Source organism: Capricornis sumatraensis, chromosome 2 (assembly GCF_032405125.1).
Source record: "Capricornis sumatraensis isolate serow.1 chromosome 2, serow.2, whole genome shotgun sequence".
NCBI lineage: Eukaryota > Metazoa > Chordata > Mammalia > Artiodactyla > Bovidae > Capricornis > Capricornis sumatraensis.
This window is the reverse complement of record NC_091070.1, coordinates 85,128,369-85,150,365: the sequence shown is the minus strand read 5'-3', so window position 1 is coordinate 85,150,365 and position 21,997 is coordinate 85,128,369. Positions and strand designations below refer to the sequence as shown.

The following is a 21,997-nucleotide window of genomic DNA, read 5'->3' as shown; positions in this document are numbered from 1 at the left end:
TTCACAAGCAGCAGAAGGCAGAACTGTCTGAACCCCAGCAAAGGCAGCAAGACCCAAGAGCTGACCATAAGCCAGAGATTTCTCTTGCTCTTCCTTAGAGAAAAAAAAAGAGTGTTAGTCAGGATTGTGCTCACCCAATGTTTCCAGGTATACACGCACCTTGGTTACACCCCTGGGAAATATCCTATGGCAGAAGGGTTTGCTTATGAGTGTGTGGGTGCATAGGTAGTAGTTAGAAAATGTGGTTTCGTTCCAGGCTTTACCGTTTGGAATGGTGTGGCTTAATTTCCTCATCTGTAAAATGGGGAGAAGAATATCCCTAAAAATCCTACAGGTCTCTGTGAGACCAGATGAGGTAAACCGTGCTGTCCTGGAGGGTACAGGGAGGAATTTTACAAGCAAGTTTTGTACCCAGAACTTGGCACCCCAGGGAGCTGAGAGGAGGTGTTATGTAGCTCTGATTTCCCCACACTGCCTTGCACTTAGCTAGCAATAAATGTTTGCTGAACTGAAAAGCATAAAAATAACCTGGGAAAACATTCTGCCATTTTTTTCCTTCCTATTAAACGGTAGCACTTTGCCAGAATGCTCAGAACAGTCTCTCTTCTCAGAGATCCTTCACTTTGGGGGAAGAACCAACTAAGTCACATCAGGGCAGAGTGTTCAGAGGATAAAGTCCCAGGATGGGGACAGGAACAGGTCTGACTCCTCTGCAGAAGGTTGCTGGCTCTCCTGTGTCACCCCAGGCTTTCTCCAACAGCCTGAGCTGATCGGTCCGGGCCACCAACGGAAGAAGGGACTGCAGACTAGGATAGGGTCAGCAGCTCTTGGAAAAGCCCATGGAAACCAGAGATATACAACATATACAACATGCCATCCAGATGAAGCCTTGAGCTAATCAGACTGCCTCGATGCAGGTCGGGAGAGAGAAGCCCAGATACACAGAACAGCTGAAGTCATTTCCATTCTTTTTTCTTTTCCAGTAAGTAACACATTCATTCTCAAGGTCTCAAAACCAAAAAACATAAGATACACAGTTCATTCTCCCTTCCACCCTGTCCAATTAAGTATCCTTCCAGAGTTTGTTTACACATATACAAATTCAGAATCTTATTTTTCTCTTTTATCCCAAATTCGCATATTATATATTGATCTTTGCCTTGCCCTTTTCCATGAAGTTTGTGTTATATATCTTTTGCTGGAATGTTGCAATATCGATAAGCTGGCACATGTCATTTTGCATTCATCCAGCTTATTAACCAATGAGATGGAATCACGACCCCACTTCTGATCTGCAGGGCGGCAGTCATGGCGACTTGGGAGTTCTAGACTAATGGGCTCACCACTGTACCTGTGTGGACGAGTTATCTCGCCTCCAGCCATTCAGTGCTGCTGCTCAGCACCTGCCAACGCTACTAGTTGCACCAGGCTCCAGTGATAAAGGTATCCTTCCCTTTTGCCCCCAGTGTCCAGTGTTGGATGGACAGGCAGAAGGGACCACTACAGCGCCCAGAAGCAAGCTCAGTGCGCCTCAAAGGCCATCTGACCTCTGTGGGCTTATCTCGCTATCTGCTATCGGGGTGGCCTCATCTGCACCTCAGGGGACATTTAAAGGATCAAAACATAGTATCTGCCAAGTATGTGCTATGAAGCAAGGCTTGGAGCAGGTGCTCAGCAAAGGATAAGTCTAACTCCTGTCACAGGAGGAGTCTTGCTGATGGCAAGGACAGCAAGGTGTTCTAGGCAAAATACCCGGCACTGCCACGCCGTTTGCCACACGTGCCTTACAGAAGGCTGGAAGGCAGTATTAGTTTCTGAGGCAGCACTCAAGCCCCTAATTATGTCTTAGCCTACTTTTCTTGGAAAATGGTTTGGCTTTCTCCCACTTTCCAGACCCTCTTTCATAGTTTGAGGTCTCCTGGGTACGGCTCTCATTTGTGTGCACAAGCTCTCCTGTTTGAAGTACATCAGAGTGGCCAGACACATATTTGTTAAGGCCCTGGCACAGAAAGGTAAGGATTGTCACGTGCAAAGTTGATTTTCCTGGGATTTCACTGACAGTGATTTAAAATAATCATTTAAAGGGAAAAAAATATAAAGGAGAAAAACCACTGAAACTCACATTTGTTTTGTTTACTCTGAAATGTGTTCTCTTTCACAATAACACACTTTTAAAAAAATCAGAAATTCTGGCATCGTCTGTTTTGCTTTCCTGAGGGAACAAATGCGCAGACTTTATAACAGAAAATAAATGGAAGTCAGGAGTCGAGAGTATTTCCATGTTAGCAGCAGTTAAGAGGGGGCAAGAGGTCAAAGTTAAGATGCAAGGTTTCATGCACTACTTAAGCCAATGACTTGGCTTTGCACCCAGCACAGCTCCTCAGTACTATGTGACCTTGAGCTAGTTCACTAGCTTTTTGAGCCTCACTTCCCTCATCTGCTAAAGTGGGAATAACCTCATTTTGCAGTGTTTCTTTACAGATTAAATAAGAATAAATGAGTATCTACGTACCAGACACCGTAACAGTTAAAAGCAAACAAAACACATAGAAAAGATACTACTTTCAATACTTAGCAAAAAAAAAAAGGTGAAGATCTAGTGCCTTTAATTTGGAGGCTTAAAGCAGAACAGTAGGCATCAAATTATCCAGCCCCCATAATCCTGGGACGCCAGGCTCCTAACAGGCTGATTAATGAAATCTTACTTCACCAGAAGCTCCTTTCATATTCATGCAAGACGCCTGCTTCCAGATGAAAACTATCAGCCAATTAAAGCTCATCACAGTCCTTGGGAGAGGTGGGTCACAGCTGGATTTGTGACCTAACTGTGGGTTTCGCTCTCTAAAATAAGCCCTGGGACCTGTGAGTCCTGCCTCGCCACCCTTCATCAGAGGGTTTGGCAGGGTCTCCTTCTCCCACCCAAAGGCATCTGGCCCCCGAAATCAAGTGGGAGGGCCTGAGAAGTCCAGATGGAACCCAAAAAGTGGCAATAGGGCCCCTCAAGAAACTATTTCAGAAGCATGGAAAGAAGGTGTGCTAGGCAGGAGAGCTTGTGGCTACCCAAACAGGGCCACACCTCTTCCGGGACAGGAATAAGACCAGTTCCAGGTGGTGAGCCCGTGCCTGGGAGGCTGACTGGCGCCTACAGACGTTTCTGTTTCCCACTCCCCACCCCAGCCACGAATAAGGAAACAAATCTACTACTGTTAACAAACATGATTTGGAAGTACCAATTTTTCAAAGTATGAGGGTCAGGTGGCTTGGGGGAAGGCCTAAGGTTGTCAATCTTTTGTATCATGTCATTAGCTCGTGAATTGGCATCTTAACCTCACTAGGTCTCAGCTTGCTTCTAGCAAGATGATTCGTAGGTACTTTCAGATGGAACATTCTAAGGTTCCGGCTCCTGGGGGCCAGAAGTCTAGTGTAGGTTACATGAGGGATCTCTGTCAAATGCCACCTCCTCAAGGAAGCCTTCCTGGATTACTTATTTCCTTTAATACAGCTTTATCTGTCTCCATGGGACCTGTCACATGAGCAGTCACACCTTTGCCTGGCTCATTGATGGTCTCCCTCTATGGAATGGAGGCCTGACGTGGGCAGCCCAGATAACGTCCTTCTCCTGTTCACTGCTATATCCAGAATGCTCAGGACAGAACCCAGCACACGGTAGGCATGCCATCAATACTGTAAGTGAGAATGAATGACCCTGCAGTGTTTTCCATTTGCAGATCTCTCTCTCACAACTCTGGCTAACAGGGACTAGCCAGCCAGCGCTGCTCATCATCAGAGAGATCTGTGGCCACAATGAGCCTCCAGGGGCTAGCAAGCCACGTGCCCGATATAAGTCTGGTTTCCAGCACAGTGGACAACTTAAACCAGGATCCAGATCCCACTGGAGTTTAAGGCCAAGGGTCAGGCTCAGAGGTGCTTTTTCACTTCCACATCCAGCTCTCCTGGGTGGCCACTCCTGACAATGACCACACTGGCCACAGGAACTGAGAGGAGATTGCCGAGTGCTACAGAGGCCAACTGTCTGCTCTGAACCAAGTACTCCCTCGGTTTTAAGAAGCCAGAATGCCACTTCTGTTCCTGGACTGGTTGCTTTCCCCTCAACACTGCAACCCTGGAGGGTCCTACCTGAGAAGCCTCCCCAGGCTCCTAGACCACACCTCAATGTACAGACACACCAGCACTCTTCTCCAAGACATACAAAGGCGTGTCTGCAACAGAGCCACGAACTAGATGGGGGCTCAGAGGAGAACCACTCATTATGGCAGCAGGCCAGCCTCTGCAGAGGCTGAAGAATCAGGCCTCCCAGACAGCGGAGGAGCTCCACTCAAGTCCACGCCTGCCCACTCTCTCTGGGCACCAGGGTACACCCGAATCTCCACAGGGAAGGGGAGACGTGCGGCAAGGCAAGGAACGCCCCGGTGACTGTGATGGCCTGTTCCTGGCCCTCCATGTGGAACAGGCCCCTGTGCCAGAACAGACAGATCCTACCACCAGCTGCCAGGCGGGAGGCTGGAGGCCATGACATCATCACAGTGCCTTCCTGATGCAGCAGCTGCAGGAGAGCTGTGCTGGGCTCTGCAGACCCTCAGTGTGGCCCTCCAACAGGGCGACTAAGACACTGACCAGTCCAAGGAGACAAGGGCCACCATGCGCACCCCAAGGAGGCGATCCCAGACTCAGCGGACAGCCAGACACTGCTGCGTGACCTAGAAATCTTGGGGACTTGTACATCTCAACAGCACCTGGGACGGGCACAATTTCCTCCCCTGCTTCCAGTGAGCCAAGGAAGACTTCCTGGAGGAGGCTTCTCAGGAGCTGTTTGAATGAAAGATGAAGGCCTAAGAGGGGCAGACCAAGAGGTCTGTAGCCAGGATGGAAGGCGAGAGGCTGCTGACACACAGCACTCTGCGTAGAGAGCCCCTAACCCCCACCTCGAGATGGCAAGGGGAGACTGGAGCAGGGGATGCCACTCCAGCCCCACCTCAGCAAGACTGGAGGCTTGGCCCCTTGCCTGGAGCCCCTCCTGCCCTCGCCCACTGCCTGAGCAGCTCCAAGTAAGGCCTCCTTTTGAGGCAGGCAAAGACAGCACTCCCAAGTACTCCCACCACACACAAGCTCAGACACCAAGTAAGGGGGGCTGGCCCCTCCTCGTTCCAACAGCTCAACCAAGCCCAGGCTGGTTAGAATCTCACACCTTTAGGGGCTGCCCACAATACACACCTGGCATCAATCTTATTTCTTTCGGTCCTGACAACAGCCCCTGGGAAGAAAGCGTTAGTCCCATTTACAGATGAGGCAACTGAGGCTCAAAAAGGTAACCTGCTATTGATCCTCCAGCCACTGGGCTCAGCAATCCCCGCATGGCTCAGAGCATCTGACTGCTTGGGCTTCTGGCTCTCTCTTTACAAAATACCCACTGGCCTTAGTCCCTGGAGATCAAGGATGGGCCAAGTCCAGTCTTGCACAATAAATTCCACTTAGCACTCAGCAGCCTCATGAGTACAAGTAAATGAAAACTCACAAGTGTGATGAGCAGGAATGTGGGCACGTGTGAGCTTTGTGTGGCCATGGTGGGTGGCGAAGTGTGGGACCTGGGGGCAGGAGGAAGGTTAGCAGGCCAAGGACTGGGTACCAACACCCCAGTAGCTTAAAACCTGCACCCTTTCCTATTTCCTGTTTTCCGTGCTCCATTTTTCTCTTTCAACCACTTAGTTTACCTCTTCCCACCTGCTGTGAAGTTCCACACCCTGCCTCAATGTGGTAGCTCCCAATCCTGTTTCAAAGCCCCTTTAGAGGATTCTAAAAATACACAAACTGGGCACCACCCTCAGAGCCTGATTCTGTAATGGGGCAGACTCTGGGAATTTCTCAAAATGCTCCCCTGGTGGTTCTGATACACAGCTGGGGTTGAAATCAGCCTTACCCACCACACACCTTTCCTCCTGCCTAATGTGCTGTGTTACATACACCTCCCAACTCTACCCCTGCATCATTCTGGATGCTGTGGACACAGCCCATGCCAGTGGGCTCCCCTCATCCTCCCCTCCACAGCCACACCATTTACACCTGTGGGTGAGACAGTAGCTCAGGTGGAAGCTGGTTACATTACAGGGATGAGTCTCTCCCAAGCATGCATGCCCCGAAAGAATCTACAAGTAATCCCTTTAAATTTACTTTAAGAGTTGCGCTCCCCACTGGCCCTCTCTCTCTCAGGCATCTCTTGCACCTTCTGCAAGAGGCATTAGAATCCACAGATGTGGACCTTTAGGGCACGTCTGACTGTAGAGTCCCAACCCAGCCCTACTGAAGTGTTCCCCAGAAACACACAGGAACACCAGCAGACCTCTCTCCTCCAGGCTTCCCTTGGTCCTCCAAGCCTGCTCTTCCTGCCTGCACAGATTCTGTCTTTGACTTATTTCTAGCCTGTGGGTAGGCAGGAGAAAGCCTCCTTCCCCTGCACTGACCGACTGAACACTTGTGGGCTTTTCTAAGCATCTGCAGGAGCAGCCCAGGGGTCAGCTTTACTGAACCAAAGAAGACCTGAGGGAGCTTGGCTGGGTCTGTGTACACGGTCTGACCAGGCAGAACCCAGTTTACATGTAGCAATGGATCCCTGAGCACACAACACACATGCATTTCTTGTATGGTGTGAATCTTGGCAACCAAAATTAAGAATAAAGTAAGCAACTGATTGGAGTGGTCTCCTAAGTGGACCATCCTCAGATATTCCACTGGGGCACTTGGGCTTTTAATATTTTTTAACTTAACCTTTTAATTTTTTGGTGTTTTATAATGTACATATTTATAGGTAGTGTAGTGAATGCGTGCTTAGTTGCTTTGGTGATATTTGACTCTTTGCAACCCTATGGACTGTAGCCCACAAGGCTCCTCTGTCCACGGAGTTCTGCAGACAAGAATACTCAAGTGGGTTGCCATTTCCTTCTCCAGGGGATCGTCCAGACCCAGGGATTGAACTTGCGTCTCCTGCACTGCAGGTGGACTCTTCACTGCTGAGCCACCGGGGTAGTCCAGTGTATGTGAATAACTCCAAACTAAAAGGTTGACATACCGGGGCCGGGACTCAGTTTCAGATTTTACAGACACAGGATATAAAACCCAGAAAAATGTGAGGACCCCTGGGCTGAGAAAGTGTGAATCAGCCGTCGAGAGGCAGGAGCTCACAGCGACCCAAGAAAAACTGAGGACACTGAACCTGGTGACGTTCCAGATGCTTTGTTTCAGTGGCTCCATGCGTGACTCACCAGACCGTGGGTGATGAAAACGACAAGACCATCCAAGGACCGTGGCTCCTTCTTCCAGCCAATACTTCTACAATGCCCGACACGTGCCCAGTGCAGTGTTGAGCCCAAACAGGCAGTCTACCGGCTACAGGGGACAGAGATGCTATTTCAAACACTCACATGCAGGAATGCCTAATTATAAACTGAAGCTCTTTGAAGGCAATTTCTGTAAGAGTTTTAGAACAAAAGAACGAGACCGACAGCTGAGAAGGGTGGGAGAGATGATTAGATGCTGAGGAAGTCATGGTGGCAGTTCCCATGAGTAGATTTGAGGGCATAAACGGTGGCAAGTGGGGCCAGTGCAGTGCAAAGGGGAGGGGGGAAGGCAGGGTGAGGCAAAAGATGAAAGCAAGAAGCAGACCACACAGTATCCTCACCGGTCTTACTAAAGCTTCTGGGCTTTATCCTAAAGAGAACGATGTACTGTGAAGTACAGGGCGACACGATTACAGCTGCATTTTGCTAAGATCATGCTGACAAATTTGAAGCCTGCCTTCAAGAGGGCTGTGTGCAGGGGCAATCTGCTGGCAAGCAGTAGAGAGTGCTATTTTGAATAGACAGGCTGTGATGGATATAAAGATCACATGTGTGCATGTGGGGGAATGGAGGAGGCTGCAGAGGTCATGGGTTCCCACTGGACATGCTGAGTGTGGGGTGCGGTGGGGACACTTAAAGGAGACACTAGGTGCATCCTGAGCTCAGCCAAGAGGTCGGATCAGAGGTGGTAACAGCAAACAAACATCAGACCCCAGAAGGACAAAGCACCTGTAGCTGTCAGTGAGGAAGAACAAGTGAGGACAGGGAATAGAAAACAGGAGAGCGCTCAGGGCCTGGGCCTGACTGGGTCCAATACCTCACGTCTGCAGAGGAGAGCGAAAGGGCCCCAGCAGCTGAGGAGTGGACAAAGCTATAGGAGAGACACTGGAGAAAGGGAGAGATAACGGGGACCATATCTCCTGAAGGTCAAGGGTGGGAACACTGCTGCTGAGGAACCACAGAAAAGACGACAGTGAAGGCTTCCGGGATCAGGGGAGCTGTTTTAGAAAGCCAACCAGACTGAGGAGGCTGAGGTGTGAGAAAGGTGAGAGAAGGGAGAGACCATTCAGGAAGTTTCAATGTCAACGGGAAGAGACGGCCAGTAGCAAGAGTGAGCCATAAGATGACGGGATGTTTGCTGTCTAAGACGGGAGAAACATTCCAAGCTTGAGAGGGATCCAAAGGAGCCGCTAGGCACCCAGAGGAGAAAGATAACTGAAGGGCAGGCCCAGGTAAGACCCAAAGGACAGCTGAGCTGGGCACAGGTTTGGTCTAGAAATTTCTTGGGAAATCTGGAGGTTTGCACTTTCTCTGTGAGAGGAAAGTAGACATACTTCTCTGCTGGCTGGGAGGCAGAGTGGAGGGTTGGTGGGCAGTTTGAGGAGGAGAGTCTGAAACAGTTGCTGGAGGTAATGACCAGGCGTGTCCAAGAAAAAGACAAGTTGAAACTACTTGGAATTCAGTGCTGGGGCTTTTCCTTGACATGTAGATGCTATAACTACACAGAGAAACAACACATTCACTGTTGAACTACTTGTGGGGAAAAACAACTTCTGGCAAGTTTGAATCTCTAGCGTCTAACCTCTTTTCCCACTGAAATAAATGTTACCCTTTGATATGTTTGTTGATAATGTAAGCTATTTTTTTTTTAAGTGAACGCCAACTGTGGTGTTCCAGCAGAACAGACCATAACAACGACATCTAACATTTATTGCGTGCTTACTGTATGCTAGACTGGGTGGTAGGTGCTATTACATCATCATTTTACAGAGACAAATAGGGAAGGTACTGTGAAGTGGAGGGCTTGCCCAAGGGCTGGAAGTGGGGGCTAGAGTACACACCCAGGCAGTCTTGGGGAAAGCAGGGGCCAAGTGCATCCCCCCAACCCTGGAAATGTTCGAGCCCCCAGGCACCCAGTGCTGCACACTAAGGTATGGTGGAGGGCAGCAGCAGGTAAGGCAGAGAGAATGGGGTGGAGGAACATGCTTGGCAGAGGGTCGCTGGCACATTCAGGCACTTGGAAGGCATCCATCCAGGCAGGAACTTAGGACTGTTGTCTAGTCGCTCAGTTGTTTTCTACTTTTTGTGACCCCATGGACTCCTCACATGGAATCTCCCAGGCAAGAAGTGTGGAGCGGGTAGCCATTTCCTTCTCCACGGGATCTTCCTGACCCAGGGATCAAACCCATGTCTCCTGCATTGGTAGGTGGGTTCTTTATCACTGAGTCAATTTAGGATAGTGACTCCATAATGCTGGGAGAAGGTGAGGGTTGGGAACAAGTTAAGGAGAGCAGCTCGAGAACATGGGACCCAAGATGAGCTGGCTTAAAAGCGGAGGAATCACTACTGACTCTTGGTGGAGAGATTTCACAAAGCTCCAAATGGCATTCCCACCACGTTCCCCCAAAATCAAACCACAAAATATTTATGTGAAGGAAACTTAATATTCATCTTTAACTGTCTTTCAAACATTAACAAGTAATGAAATCAATTTACGGGTTAAAGCCAGCACTTTTATTCTTAATGACTAGAGAAGTGTTTTATCCATAGTAAAGGAGTATATTGTCAGCTTTTTAGATAGCCTGAGTATGTACACATATACTGTGAAACATTTCTTACAATAGGAATGAAAAGCTTGAAAGTCACTGATCTCACTCGAAATTCCCATTTTAGAGTGGAGAAAACAGAGGCCCATAGAGGACAAACAACCTGTTCAAGTTAGTTAGCACCAAAGCTGAGGACAGCACCCAAGTCTCTAATCGTTCTCTGGTAATTTCCTCACCAAACCGGAATCACCAAAGGCAAATTTCTCTGGGAAAAAAAGCCCAGACTTTAATCCACATTAGACGCATATAGTTGGGTAAGTAAACTGATCCCTTCAATCTGCTGCAGAAGAAAAAGTTTCAGTAAAGAAAGCAACAGATGGTTGCACCAGGGCATCTGCCGAGTCAAAACAAAATAAATTTGCATGAAAACACAAAGGTTGCAGGGTGTGGCCAATAGACACTGGATGGGGCCCAGTGCCGGTGAACAGATACATCTTATCTGACTTCACAGGCTTCACCATAACAAATGTCATCAGGACAACTGGTTCTATGCAGGCTGCTTCCATGTTTGGGAAAGGGGCCCAGGGCCACTTTGCTCATCTACCTTCAACCCATTTTATTAAATGAGAAGTTTGGAATAACAGATGCCTTCACAATTCTCCATCTCTGGCAGACTCCATTTCTTTAATTAAAACATCACTGCTGGGTATTTATCATCTGTCATATATTTCAATGTATGTAATATAAGACTCAGACTCAGGCCACTATTTCTTTACTTGCTTGTAGGAGGAAGGCAGTGTGATGGGGCAGCAGGGGAGGGTACTTTCCAGGAGACTAGAGTACTAGCTAGAATAGAGGGCGGACAGGTCAAAATGTGTGTGTTGCCAGCGAGGGCGTGGCAGTGAACATCTTGAAGGGAGGACCCTGTCTGGACACCAAGAGTAAATGGGCTTTCTCTTCACCAAGTCAGAACGCAGACTAAACAACTGGGTCAAAATCATTCAACCAGGGCTCGTGACCACTCAGCAACAAGCTCTCTGCCCTTTTCCTAAGTGATACACTAGAGTAGAGGGCAGGCACGTGGAAAGGACACACCTGACGAATGTCCTATACAATCTCCATAAAGGATACCAACAGTCCTGAGGCTTTTTACTTCGAAGTGGTAAAATTAACATGAAATAAAATTCTGGATGACCAGCTTCCAGAGCTCAATCAGGTGCCTAAAGGATTGTATAAGTCCAAACAAGTCATCTTGAGAGGCTGGTGGTGCAGCAGTGGCCCAGAGAGGGAACTGGGTCTGCTGTCCTTAAAGTACAGGCCACAGTCATGGGGACCGGGATTTGCGCTCTTAGACTTATCACCCCCTCCAGAGGTCTGGCCAATCTATCCATACCTTCATCAGTTCAGGCACAAGAGGCTACTGGTACAAAGAAGAGTTCTGGAACTCAAAGCCACTTTGCTGCTGGTCCGTCCCCAGGCAACACGCACTGTGGAAGAGCAGCAGGCCCAAACTAGAGATTCCAGGATGATCTGTGCTTTCAGTAAACTGTGCTCTGAGGGTCTGAGTGTCAGCCACCAGGTACACAGCTGTGGTACCTACCAGGCCTCAAAACTCAAACCACTGCATTTCAAAGTTCCTTCCTTCTACCTCTAAAACATCTAAAACTTAAGAGTAACTATTTAACTACAAGATATGCAAAAGCCTTTTGAAATATCCTGAATAGGCAAGATAAAGAATTTCGGTTGGTTACACTGAACAACTTCTGGATAGAAGGGATGCTCAATTTTACATCAGCAACAAGTAGGATTTTTCTCTTCTTTTGGATGTTCATGGATCGAGGCCGATTTCTACCAGATATCAACAACATATGTAAAAGGACTTGGAAAAACCCCTAAAGCACCACTCACATGAACTTTAAAAACTTATGAATTAAAAAAATTTTTTTAAATACCCAGATCAAAAGGTCCTTACCAACAATCTGTTAAACGAGGGATTACCAAATCTTTCCTGTAAGGGGCCAGATAGTAAATGTCACCTAAAGGCTAAACTGACAATACTACATAGGCAGTTTTTTCTAATGAAAGAAAACAAATTTCCACAATTCTTTTATTGATAAAATTCAAAATATATAATGAGTACAATGCTTTTGGTAATAAAGGTCCAAGGAGACAAGTGGAATTTTTTGCTAGGGGGAAACGGGGATAACATTTCACTTAATTGGGATTCAGTGTTCCGCATTATCAAACTGATTGCAGTGTTTACATGTACAAAGTATTCTTAGCTCACAATACAAAAACAGGCAGCTCACCCCAAACTTGGCAATGCCTGTGCTAAACCAATGCAGGAGACCCAGGTTCAATCCCTGGGTTAGGAAGGTCCCCTGGAGGAGGGCATGGTAACCCACTCCAGTATTCTTGCCTGGAAAATCCTATGGAGAGATGAGCCTGGCAAGTTACAGTCCACCGGCTCCCAAAGAGTGAGACATGACTGAGGATGCACGCATGTGCTTAAATCAGAGTCTAGGGGTGGGGCCAGGAATCTGCATTCTACATGCTCCCCAGATGATTCTGGTGATGGGTCTCAACAATTAAACAATATTCAAAGTTCTTCCTGTCTAACTAAAGGATCTCTGGTTTTATGGTAGGAGGAGAACCCAATTCTTCTATGCAAAAGCTGTTTGACTTTCTCTTCCAATCTGAATGATTCACCCTCATAGGAGGATGCCATCCTCCTTGGCTTACCAACTTGGAGTTGTTGGGGGATTAAATGAGATGATCCAAGAAGTGTTACTGGTAAACTAGGTCTTGGAAACCAAGGACGTGCCAATTCTGTTTAGCTTTGTGTCTGCAGGAGAAGACTAATAAAAGTGGGGAATACATTACATGCATGATCCCCAACACACCACTGCCTGACTGGCTCCTGCTTATCCTCTCATTACTCAAAATGTGTCCCCCAACACCCAGAAGCCCAGATTTCTTTCAGCCTTACCAGATGTGGTGTGCTAACCCAATCTAGGGAAGTAGATGTTTGACTCCTCCCCTCCCCTCTCTACCCCATCCCCATGAAAATCCAGAGAGCCTCTGATCCTGCCCACCCACCTCAGTATCTTCAACTAGGAAGCTGTCCTGTCTTCAAACTTTCACATAGGGTAGCACCATTTCAAAACCAGGGAAGAAGAAGCTTTTCCTCACTGTACCTTACAAGTAAGGGTTCTTCAGGGGAGGCAGTAGAGATTAGGGATGGAGTTTGAAGTTTGGCTGTGATAACATCTTTATGCCTCGATTTCCTATGTTTATATAAGGTTAATAATAGCACCTGCCTCACAATGCTGCTGTGGGGGTACTAAATTAATTGATTTGTGTAATCCACTCAGAACTATACCAGGCATAGATGGGTGCTATATAAGCATTAATTATTATTGTTCTGTAAACTCTATAGAAGCACAAAGTTGTACCTCACTGTACCCCAATATCTGAGAAATAAAACTATCACATACTGAGCACCTGAGGGCCAGATCAGGCCAGTTTTGTCACTGACTTATTAAATAGGATTATTCCCATTTTACAGGTGAGGAAACCAAGACTCAAAGAGGCAGGTTAAGTTAACCTGCCTGAGATCCCAGGGGCAGGTAAATTTATCTTCCTTCTGTGGCAGGAGGAATTTAAACTCAGGCCTGTGTGGTTCTACTACCCACCTTCCCAGTGAAGCCCTTAGGCTCAAAACTGCCATCAGCAGCAACAATCCCGTAACAAAACGTAACTGAGCATGACCATACAGAACTCCTGCTCAATTTTCTGCTCCTGGATCCCTGGTAGGCTTGCACAAACTGGAGTTAATATCAGGCTACTTGAACCCAATTAGGCAGTAAGTCAGTCTGGAAAACATCATGCGATGTATTCCAAAGGTCAAAGTTAAACCCGGCTTCCTGGGCAGCCTTGGCCGGCCACTGCCATGAAAGCTAGTCTCCATGCAGACGTGTACCAGAGTTTAACCAGGGAGGTGCTTAACCAGCATGGGTATCAGCTTTAAAAAGTCTCAGAGAGATGCTGGCGACGCGGATGACTTGCCTGGCTCCGCAGTCAACAGCCAAAGAAAGGCAGTTGGAAACAGATAACATTGACTTTTTAAAAACCAAGCCTCATTCCCTACTCTTCTCGGTTTAGGATTACATTTACTACTGTAGCCGCCCTCCCGCGGGCTAAAATAAAAGGGGGAGAAGCCGAGGAAGAGCAAGGGCCTCCCCTAGCAGCCAGCAGGGCGCTGCAACACCCACCTGAACACGGAGCGCGACCTACCTTCCCGGAGAGCCCAGCCCCGAGGGCGTTTCCCCAACGCATCAACTCGTCCCTCCCGGGTAAGCGGCTGCTGTCCTTGGCTCCAGTCAGGGCCGCTAGAGTCGCGTCCGCATCGCCGCCCGCCCCCACAACCCTCCAAACAAACCTCGTATTTAATTTCTCCCTCTACCCTCCTATCAGTTCCGCCGTTCGTCTTTAGGGCCACACTGAACTACCTCTAAAACGCCTGCCGGAGGAAGGACGAAATACTGGAGGGCAGGGGGGCGGGGGAGGCAGGGAGCGCGCTGGGGGGTGGGGGGAGCACTCGCAAGGAGGATCGTCGCCCTCCCAGAGCAACGGCCGCCGCGACGCTCCAGAAGAGCCTCAGGCCGTTGGCAACGGGAGGGAACCCGCCCACATCGGGGCCCAGAGCACAACTGGGGGTCCCCGCAGCCCGCTCCCCTTGCTGCTTCCACGTCCCGGGCCGTCGGGGCGATGGCGCAAGTCTGCGCCCCCCCCCCCCCGCCCCACAGCGACAACAGCCACGGTGACAAAATGGCAGCCCGGCGCCCGGCAGTCCTGCCACAGGCGTGCAGGGCCCTGGCGGCCGCCCCTGGCCCCCAGTGACGCCTCGGCGCCCTTCGGGTTCGGTCTCCGGCGGGCCTGGCCGTTAAAAATACAATAATAATAAAACACCTCGAGCTCCAAACCAGCTCGGGAAGCCAAAAGGCCCGCCCGAGGGCCAGCCCGGCGCGCCCGCGGCCCGGCTCGCGCGCACGAGGCCCGGCCGCCCCGTCGCCCGGCCACCGGCCCGCGCCCCGCGCCGCATGGAGCCCGGCGCCCGCATTCGGAGCCCCGCGCTCGGCGCCAGCCGCGCCATGGGGGAGGGGCGGGGCGGGCCGCGCGAGACCCGGGAAACATGGCTGCTCGTCCTATTTCGGCGTCGCGGCGTGGCCACCAGCCCCCGGATCAGAGTTGGGAGAGGCTCCCAAGGTGGGTGTGATGGGGGTCCCGGGGGGAGCAGGGCGGGAAGGGGTGCAGGGGGCGCTCTCCGGGAGCTATTTATTTTAAGAATGTTTAAAAAAACGAGCCCCTCCTCCCCCACCCCTTTTGTCCCTCATTAGCTAGCTTTCTCCCCCTCCTCCCCAAACGGGCAGAAAGTGCCCCCTCCACCCCCACCCCGCCTCAAGGCAGGGGGCAGGCGAGTGGGCCGGGAGGCGAGGGGGCGAAGCGTGAGAAATCGCTCCCAGATCGGCGCGGCGCGTTCCCCTCCCCCAGCACACACTCGGGAAGTTTAAAGAGCCGGTTCGACCCGCTTTCGATCTCGCTCCCAGTTGGCCAGCAGCGGGGGGTAGGGTTGGCCGCCTGAACCGCGCCTCCACACCCTCCCGCCGCGACCCCGGCCCCCTACTTGGCGCCCTTCCCCCTCCACACGGGGGGCTTCCGGAAAGTACGCGGGAAGCCCGCGGCTCCGGCCCCCTCCCCCATCACCACACCCAGCCCCCCAATCCTCTGGCTCGGGGTCCAAGCTGGGATGAAACTGGCCAGAGAAACGCAAACCGCCGGCAAATTGTTCGTGGAAACTCCAGCGTCCTCCGGCGGGCAACCCCTCCCCTCCCTCCGCCACCCCCTCCCCGCCCTGCGCGCCATAAGGCACTGCACGTCTACAGTCCACAGCTGCGTTATGATGCGGGGGGGCGGGGGGGGCACAGAAAGGATCTTGTTTTCAAAAGTCTCACTCAGGTTTGGGGGAGGAACTAGAGAAAAGAGGAAGCAAGGCCTGCCTCCGCCAGGGATTCGGGTTTTAACGGGTTGGAGGGGCGACAGGTCAGCGCACAGTGTTCCCCAAACTCCCAACTCTGTGGAACCCTGGCCACCGGGGCTGGGGTGAGGGTGTCCACTCGCCCGCGCTCCGCTGTCCCGGAGGGGCCACCAGAGGAGTCAGCCAGCGTCTCCGCCCCAGACCCGGGGTCCCCTCCGCTGAGCCTCCAACTCACATAAAACAGTGTTTGAAAGCGAGAGGGAGACAGAAATAAAAACGGGCGTCCGAGTAACCCACCGTCACCTTTCCCCTCCTTGGGGGTGAGCTTTCGCCCGAGCCTCCCAGTTCCCATCCGTGTAAGTTTCCTCCGGCTGTACTCCCGCTGCTGCCCAATCAATAACGGCGACGGGAAGGCAAACTCCCATCCCCGAGCTGCGTGTCTGCTATGCCCGCATAAATCTGGACCCAGCCAATACCCACCACGGGCACCAGCTCTGGGCAGCTCGCGTCCTGACAAAGTTTCCCGGGCCCATTTATTAATCAGGCGCCGAATGGCTGCCAAGGAGCCCACCCTAGAGAAAGACGGGCCGGGGGGCGTCAAGGCTCAAAGGCTGGCATCTTAGGGAGGCCGGAAGGAGCAGAGGCGAGGGGGGACCAGGACGTAGCCTTTGGGTAACTTGCAGTAGCGATCGCGCGAGGTGGGGAGGCGCGGGGATTATCTGTGCCTTTGCACGTTCGAAAATCCCTCCCCCCCTTCTTTCCATTTATCCTCCCTTCGGAAGGAAAGGAAGAAACATCAGCATCTGGCCCGAAGGTGGGGTGGAAAGAGTGAGGGAGACAGAGGAGGAGAGGAACGGAGGCAGAGAAAGGGAGGGAGGGAGAGAAAGGGCGCGTTCACGAACACTACAAAGTTACAAATATGGCTCCCCCGTCTCTCGCCTCATCACTGCAAAGAAATGAAGACGCACTTTAAACTCGAGCCATTCCCAACTCCGCTGCAGCCCCCTCCCCACGCGCTCTCCCCAGGGGCCTCGGCCCACATTTATCAGAAACTAAACCGGACTCGCGAAGCCCAAAACTTATTGTGTGTGTGCGAGAGAGAGAGAGAGAGAGAAAGGGAGGGGGAAGGCGCGGGAGGGGGGCGGAAGGGGGGATTCATTTATAAAATATAAAACCCCCTTTTTTTGTTGTTAAATCCAGGAGGCAGCCCCTCTCCTCCTCCTCCCTCGTTAATCTTTCCCCCAGACGGAGTCACGGGAGCAGAGAGCTCAGAGGGTTATTTTGCCTCATTCTCTCCGACCCAAACGCGTGCGCCCGCTGGCCCCCGATGGGTGCACACTCGCACGCACACTCTCGCACCCACATTCGCACACGCGGGAGCACACGCACAGGTAGTCACACACCAAGGGCAGCGGCGGCGGCAGCCGGAACATGCTTGGATGGCATTGCAACCCCCCAACCTTGCAATTCATTTGCAGTCCGACCCCCAAACCCACATCTCCCGGGCTCCCCCCCTCAAAAAAAAAGTGCCTCCCCCTAACGCGCACACACACAAAGTAGGAGAATGGACCGACAGAGATATTTTTGGCAAATGCTCACATCAGAGGGCGTCCTGTTCCGCAGCTCTAAATGAATCCGTTTGTCCATGTCCATCTCTCGCGCTCTCTCTCTGCAGAGGCTCCCGCGCCGGCGGAATTCAATCAATAAACCCCGAACCCACGGCCGCGCGTTTTAGGACTTTGAAGGCTCAACCAGCTCCGCTCGGTTCTCGAGCCCCCAGCACCCGCGGCGCACACTAACCTGATCACCGTGGAGGCGGGATCGGCGGCCTCGAGAATGAGTAGCAGCAGCGTTAGCCAATCGCCGCCGCCGATCTCCGGGCAACAGCGAATGGTGGTGGAGGCGGGGGGGGAAGGGACCAATGGGCGGGCTGCGCAGCCGGCCAGGGAGGCTCAGCCATTTGGTTGTGGTGCCGGAGACGGACCCCTTTAGATTTCGGGGCGGCTGAGGAGCGCGGCGGCAGCTCGGTCGCTGAGCGAGGGGGGTGGGCGGAATGGCGGGGGAAGGGAAGGCGACTGTGCCTGGAGGGCCGAGCCGCCCGGCCTCGCCAGCCCGCCGCCGCCTCAGCTTTTGGCCGGGGGCGGGGCCGCAGGTGCGTTACACGAAAGGGCGGGGTGCGGCCGGAGGGGCCGGGGGTAGGGGTCCTAGCCGGGCCGTGGGCTTCGCCCAGGGTCTGTCCGCGCCGCACGACTGGGCTGTGGAAAGAGGCAGGCGGCGAGAGGTCTGGGGGCCACGGACTGCTCGGCGGGCGGGCCGATGAAAGGCCTGGAAAAAGGGGGGAGGGGTCAAGGGTGCAGTTGGGGGAGGGGCTGGTCATTTTCTGGGTCCAGAGGGCCGAGCTAGCGGAGCGAGGCTGCTGCCCCCGATCTGCTCCGCGGGTTCCCACCCCGGGTCTGCGGCTCACAATCCGCGCGACCCATCGCCTCCCTCCTCGTCGTAGTCCAGCCGTGACCATCGCAGCCCCTTGAATACATAAGTAAATAAGCAAGATGCGTCCACCTTTGGATGACTTAACTCGCGGTCTAGACCCTCTACTTAAAGGGGCATTTCAGTTTGTTGTCATATAAGGTCAGCTTGGAAGGAGTGATCTAGAGGCACCGGCAGTTTTGTTTAGTCAATAAATGAGTGAAGACCATGGACTAAGAATTGATGCTGAATATTCTGAATATTTTAAAAATGGAAAAGGAAGGTGCTAGTAAGTCTGGTTTTCTGGACCAAACATCATTTATGGGCTTTATTGACCTAGGGAAAGAAAACGGCGCAGTTTTTCATTGTCCACCTGAGTCATTTGGTTCAATGTGGACTGCCAAGGAGGCTCTATTTGGAGCATTTTCTCCAGGTTTTACGGTTTGCTTGCTTTGGGGTTTTTGAATCACAGTTGCTGTAAGAGATCTTAAAGCCTTAATTCCCATCTGGTTACCAACTTACTGTGGCCAGTTCTAGAACTTTTATTGTGTACTAAGTTGGCTGCCTATGTCTGTTAACAGATCATAGGGACTGCTGTCAACAGGACAAATACATCTCCACACAATTATTTTTCGATTCTTTTATTTCTACACGTCTACACTCTTCCTCATGTACTCCAAGGTAGTTCTTTTGGATACATGGTATTTATTTTTCAGAGACATGGGTTCAAGGGATAGATAAACCAATATGTATGTATGTTGCAAGTTTGAAATATTTTTACATAACTCTTATATAGTTATATTCTTGAACATATAAAATTTAGGAGGAAATAAAAAGTGACAGAATGTAAATAAAAGGCACATATAGAATGCCTACACCGGGGAAGGAACTGTAACTTTGAAATTGTAACCTGATGGATTGCAAATGTGAAATCCTGCAACTAGGCATTTTACTCACTAAGTTCTTTCAGGTAAAATATTAAGTGAAATTTGAAAAGGGGTCGTGTTTACTTTTTGAGTAACTGGGAGATGCAAAATAAAACTGGGAAGCCATTGTCTTATTTCATCTGGGTATAAGTATTATGGGATGTTTTACTTGACTCGTGTTAGCAGATGTCAGTCATCAGTTTTGTTAATCTTATTGACATCCATTTGTGTAGTTGGAATTTATCGTTTTAAAATATATTGGTTTCATTATAAAACATAGAGGGACCCCAAATTACCTCTCTTTGCCAGAGTCAGTTGTTATTTCTGGATATGGTATTTAAGGTTGCTTGAAAACAGAGCTCTTCATCACAAACACATTATGCTGACATGATACATAGAATCTGTGTAACACAAGAGTCCTGAAGTTTGTTCTCTCTGGTGGTAAATACTCATCTTCAGTTTAAAATGTTAACTGCAGCTAAGTCCACCCCACTACCAATGTGATATGAGACTGTATCTTTCCAGAGAAGTAATCCTTTAAAAGTCAGCCAATCAAATGCAGAGCTACCCACCACCCAGCTCTGCTAAACAAACAAATAGCTCACTCTAACATACAAAGACTGGAGAGGATGACTTGGGAGCCCAAACCTCTGTTAAAAAGAGTGTACAGTACCAAATCAGAATTGAAAAAGTTATGACTTGATTACTACTCAAAATATTAAACTTATAACAGCTTTTGTACTGGTTTTAGAAAGTTGAAGGCTTTACTGGATGTCAGTCATTACAGAAGTTAAAATATCCAAAAAGTGTATTTAGCCAATTGAGTACTTCCAGCATACTTTGAAAGAAGAGATTTCTCTCTCACTCACAAATAGATTTGTTTGTAGTTTATTTCTCAGAAAATTTTAGTGATTTTGATTTTTGTTACCAAAAAGAAATAATATAGCTCAGCCAAAGCTGAACCATTTGCCCCAGGCCACTTAACCAAACATCAAAGCAAAACACCACCACAACTGCCCTTATAGTCCCTGTTTTACGGAGTTGTTTCTTAAATTGGACTTCATTGCATATTATAGGAAATAAATGTTCCCTTAATGGCTCTGAATATCAGACATAGTGAGGAGAAGCCCCATATCAAGGAATGTGGCTGAATTTTGGAGTGAGAAAATGAGTTCTAACTCTTGAATGATTCTACAATGGGAGTTACGTTATGAAAGATACAGAGTTTGTAACTTCTGGAACTGGATTTGATTCACATTGAGAAGAATAAATGAGATACAATTCAAAAGTTTGAGCCCCTAGGGAGAAAGATGGCCTTCAAGTAAGGAAAGATAACTTCCTGCCTTCCAGAACAGGAAGAATATTTTCCTTCAAGAACCATTCCCAACAAATGAGCAATCTTATTCTCTAAGAGGTATGAGCAATGAGTGTCCTTAGCCTCGATACATTTTGAAAAGTAGTTTTATAAGTAACCCACGTTGATGCTGCTGCCATTTTAACTCATTTACCCTTGCCTGGCCTCTAAAAATGAAGACCCTCTGGTTAGCATCCTTTTAGGAGTCAAGTTAAGGTATTCACAGTTCAGCTTCTTGCTCTTCAGCCTGCATCACATACACTGGAACCTGGCCATAGTACTTTTTCACCTACATCATGGTTTCGCTGCCTGGACCCCAAAAGACAATGATATGGAAAGACTCCAGCTTAGTTATGTTCTCTTTTGTCTTTCTATATAAATAGCTTTTACAAATGCAGATTATTTTTCCCCCTTTTTTTAGAAATGTAAATTATTCTTTTGAAATTCATGGTAACAAATGTGAAGGCTATTGCATTCTGATTTGAATAGCAAAGGCATGTTGAGGTTCAGGATCTGAAAAGGTAAACATTCTTAATTCTTTTGCTTAATAAAGCATTGGATGATTTTATCGTTCAAATTACTGAATTTCAGAATTACTGAATTTTGTTAAATTATTGACACCTAATCATTGTGTTGGTTATGGAGAAAAAGCACTGTCATTATGCAATATATAATGAAAATAGTCATTATATGTGACTTTTAAAATAGTAAAAATCACAAAAGCAGCTTAAAGGTAGTTTATTTTGAAAAGAAAAAAAAAACTATCACCTATATACTTGTTAGGATATTCTAGGATACTCACTAGAAATTTTGTGAGTCTGTTTCTTTAATATACTTATTAAAGGTAGTTTGGGAGTAGCAATAAGGAAAGTTTGTTTACCATTCACTGGGAAGAAAACCATAGCTATAGGCTCTTATTTTTAGTATTAAATATGGCTATAAAAGGGCTTCCCTGTGGCTTAGAGGTAAAGAATCTGCCTCCCAATGGAGGAGACCTGGGTTCGATCCCTGGGTTGGGCAGATCCCTGGAGAAGGGAATGGCCTAGAGAATCCCATGGACAGAGGAGCCTGGTGGGCTACAGTCCATGGGGTCGCAAAGAGTCAGCCTGGGCTTACTGACTAAACAACAACAATGCCGTGAGAAAAGAAAAAAGAAAGATGCCTTAAAGGCAAATGACAGAATGAAGAGCCACAGAACAAGGCTGAGGGCAGCAGAGGCTGAAAAAATGAAAATGCATTTAGAATCTACTAATTCATCTTTATATGGGGTTGAAGTTACCTCTTTGAAGAAGAGTACTGAAGTCTATTAAGAGGGAAGA

General features: G+C 49.3%; 1 protein-coding gene across 1 annotated transcript in view; it reads right to left on the bottom strand.

Moving 5' to 3' along the window:
- Positions 1-17,718, bottom strand: part of ANP32A (acidic nuclear phosphoprotein 32 family member A) — a 37,052-nt gene extending 19,334 nt beyond the window's left edge. The window contains exon 1 of the mRNA XM_068964496.1: positions 17,532-17,718. Coding sequence (XP_068820597.1) covers positions 17,532-17,585 — 54 coding nt within the window. The 5' untranslated portion in view covers positions 17,586-17,718. The remainder of the gene's footprint in view (positions 1-17,531) is intronic.
- Between the last annotated feature and the right edge of the window lie 4,279 nt (positions 17,719-21,997).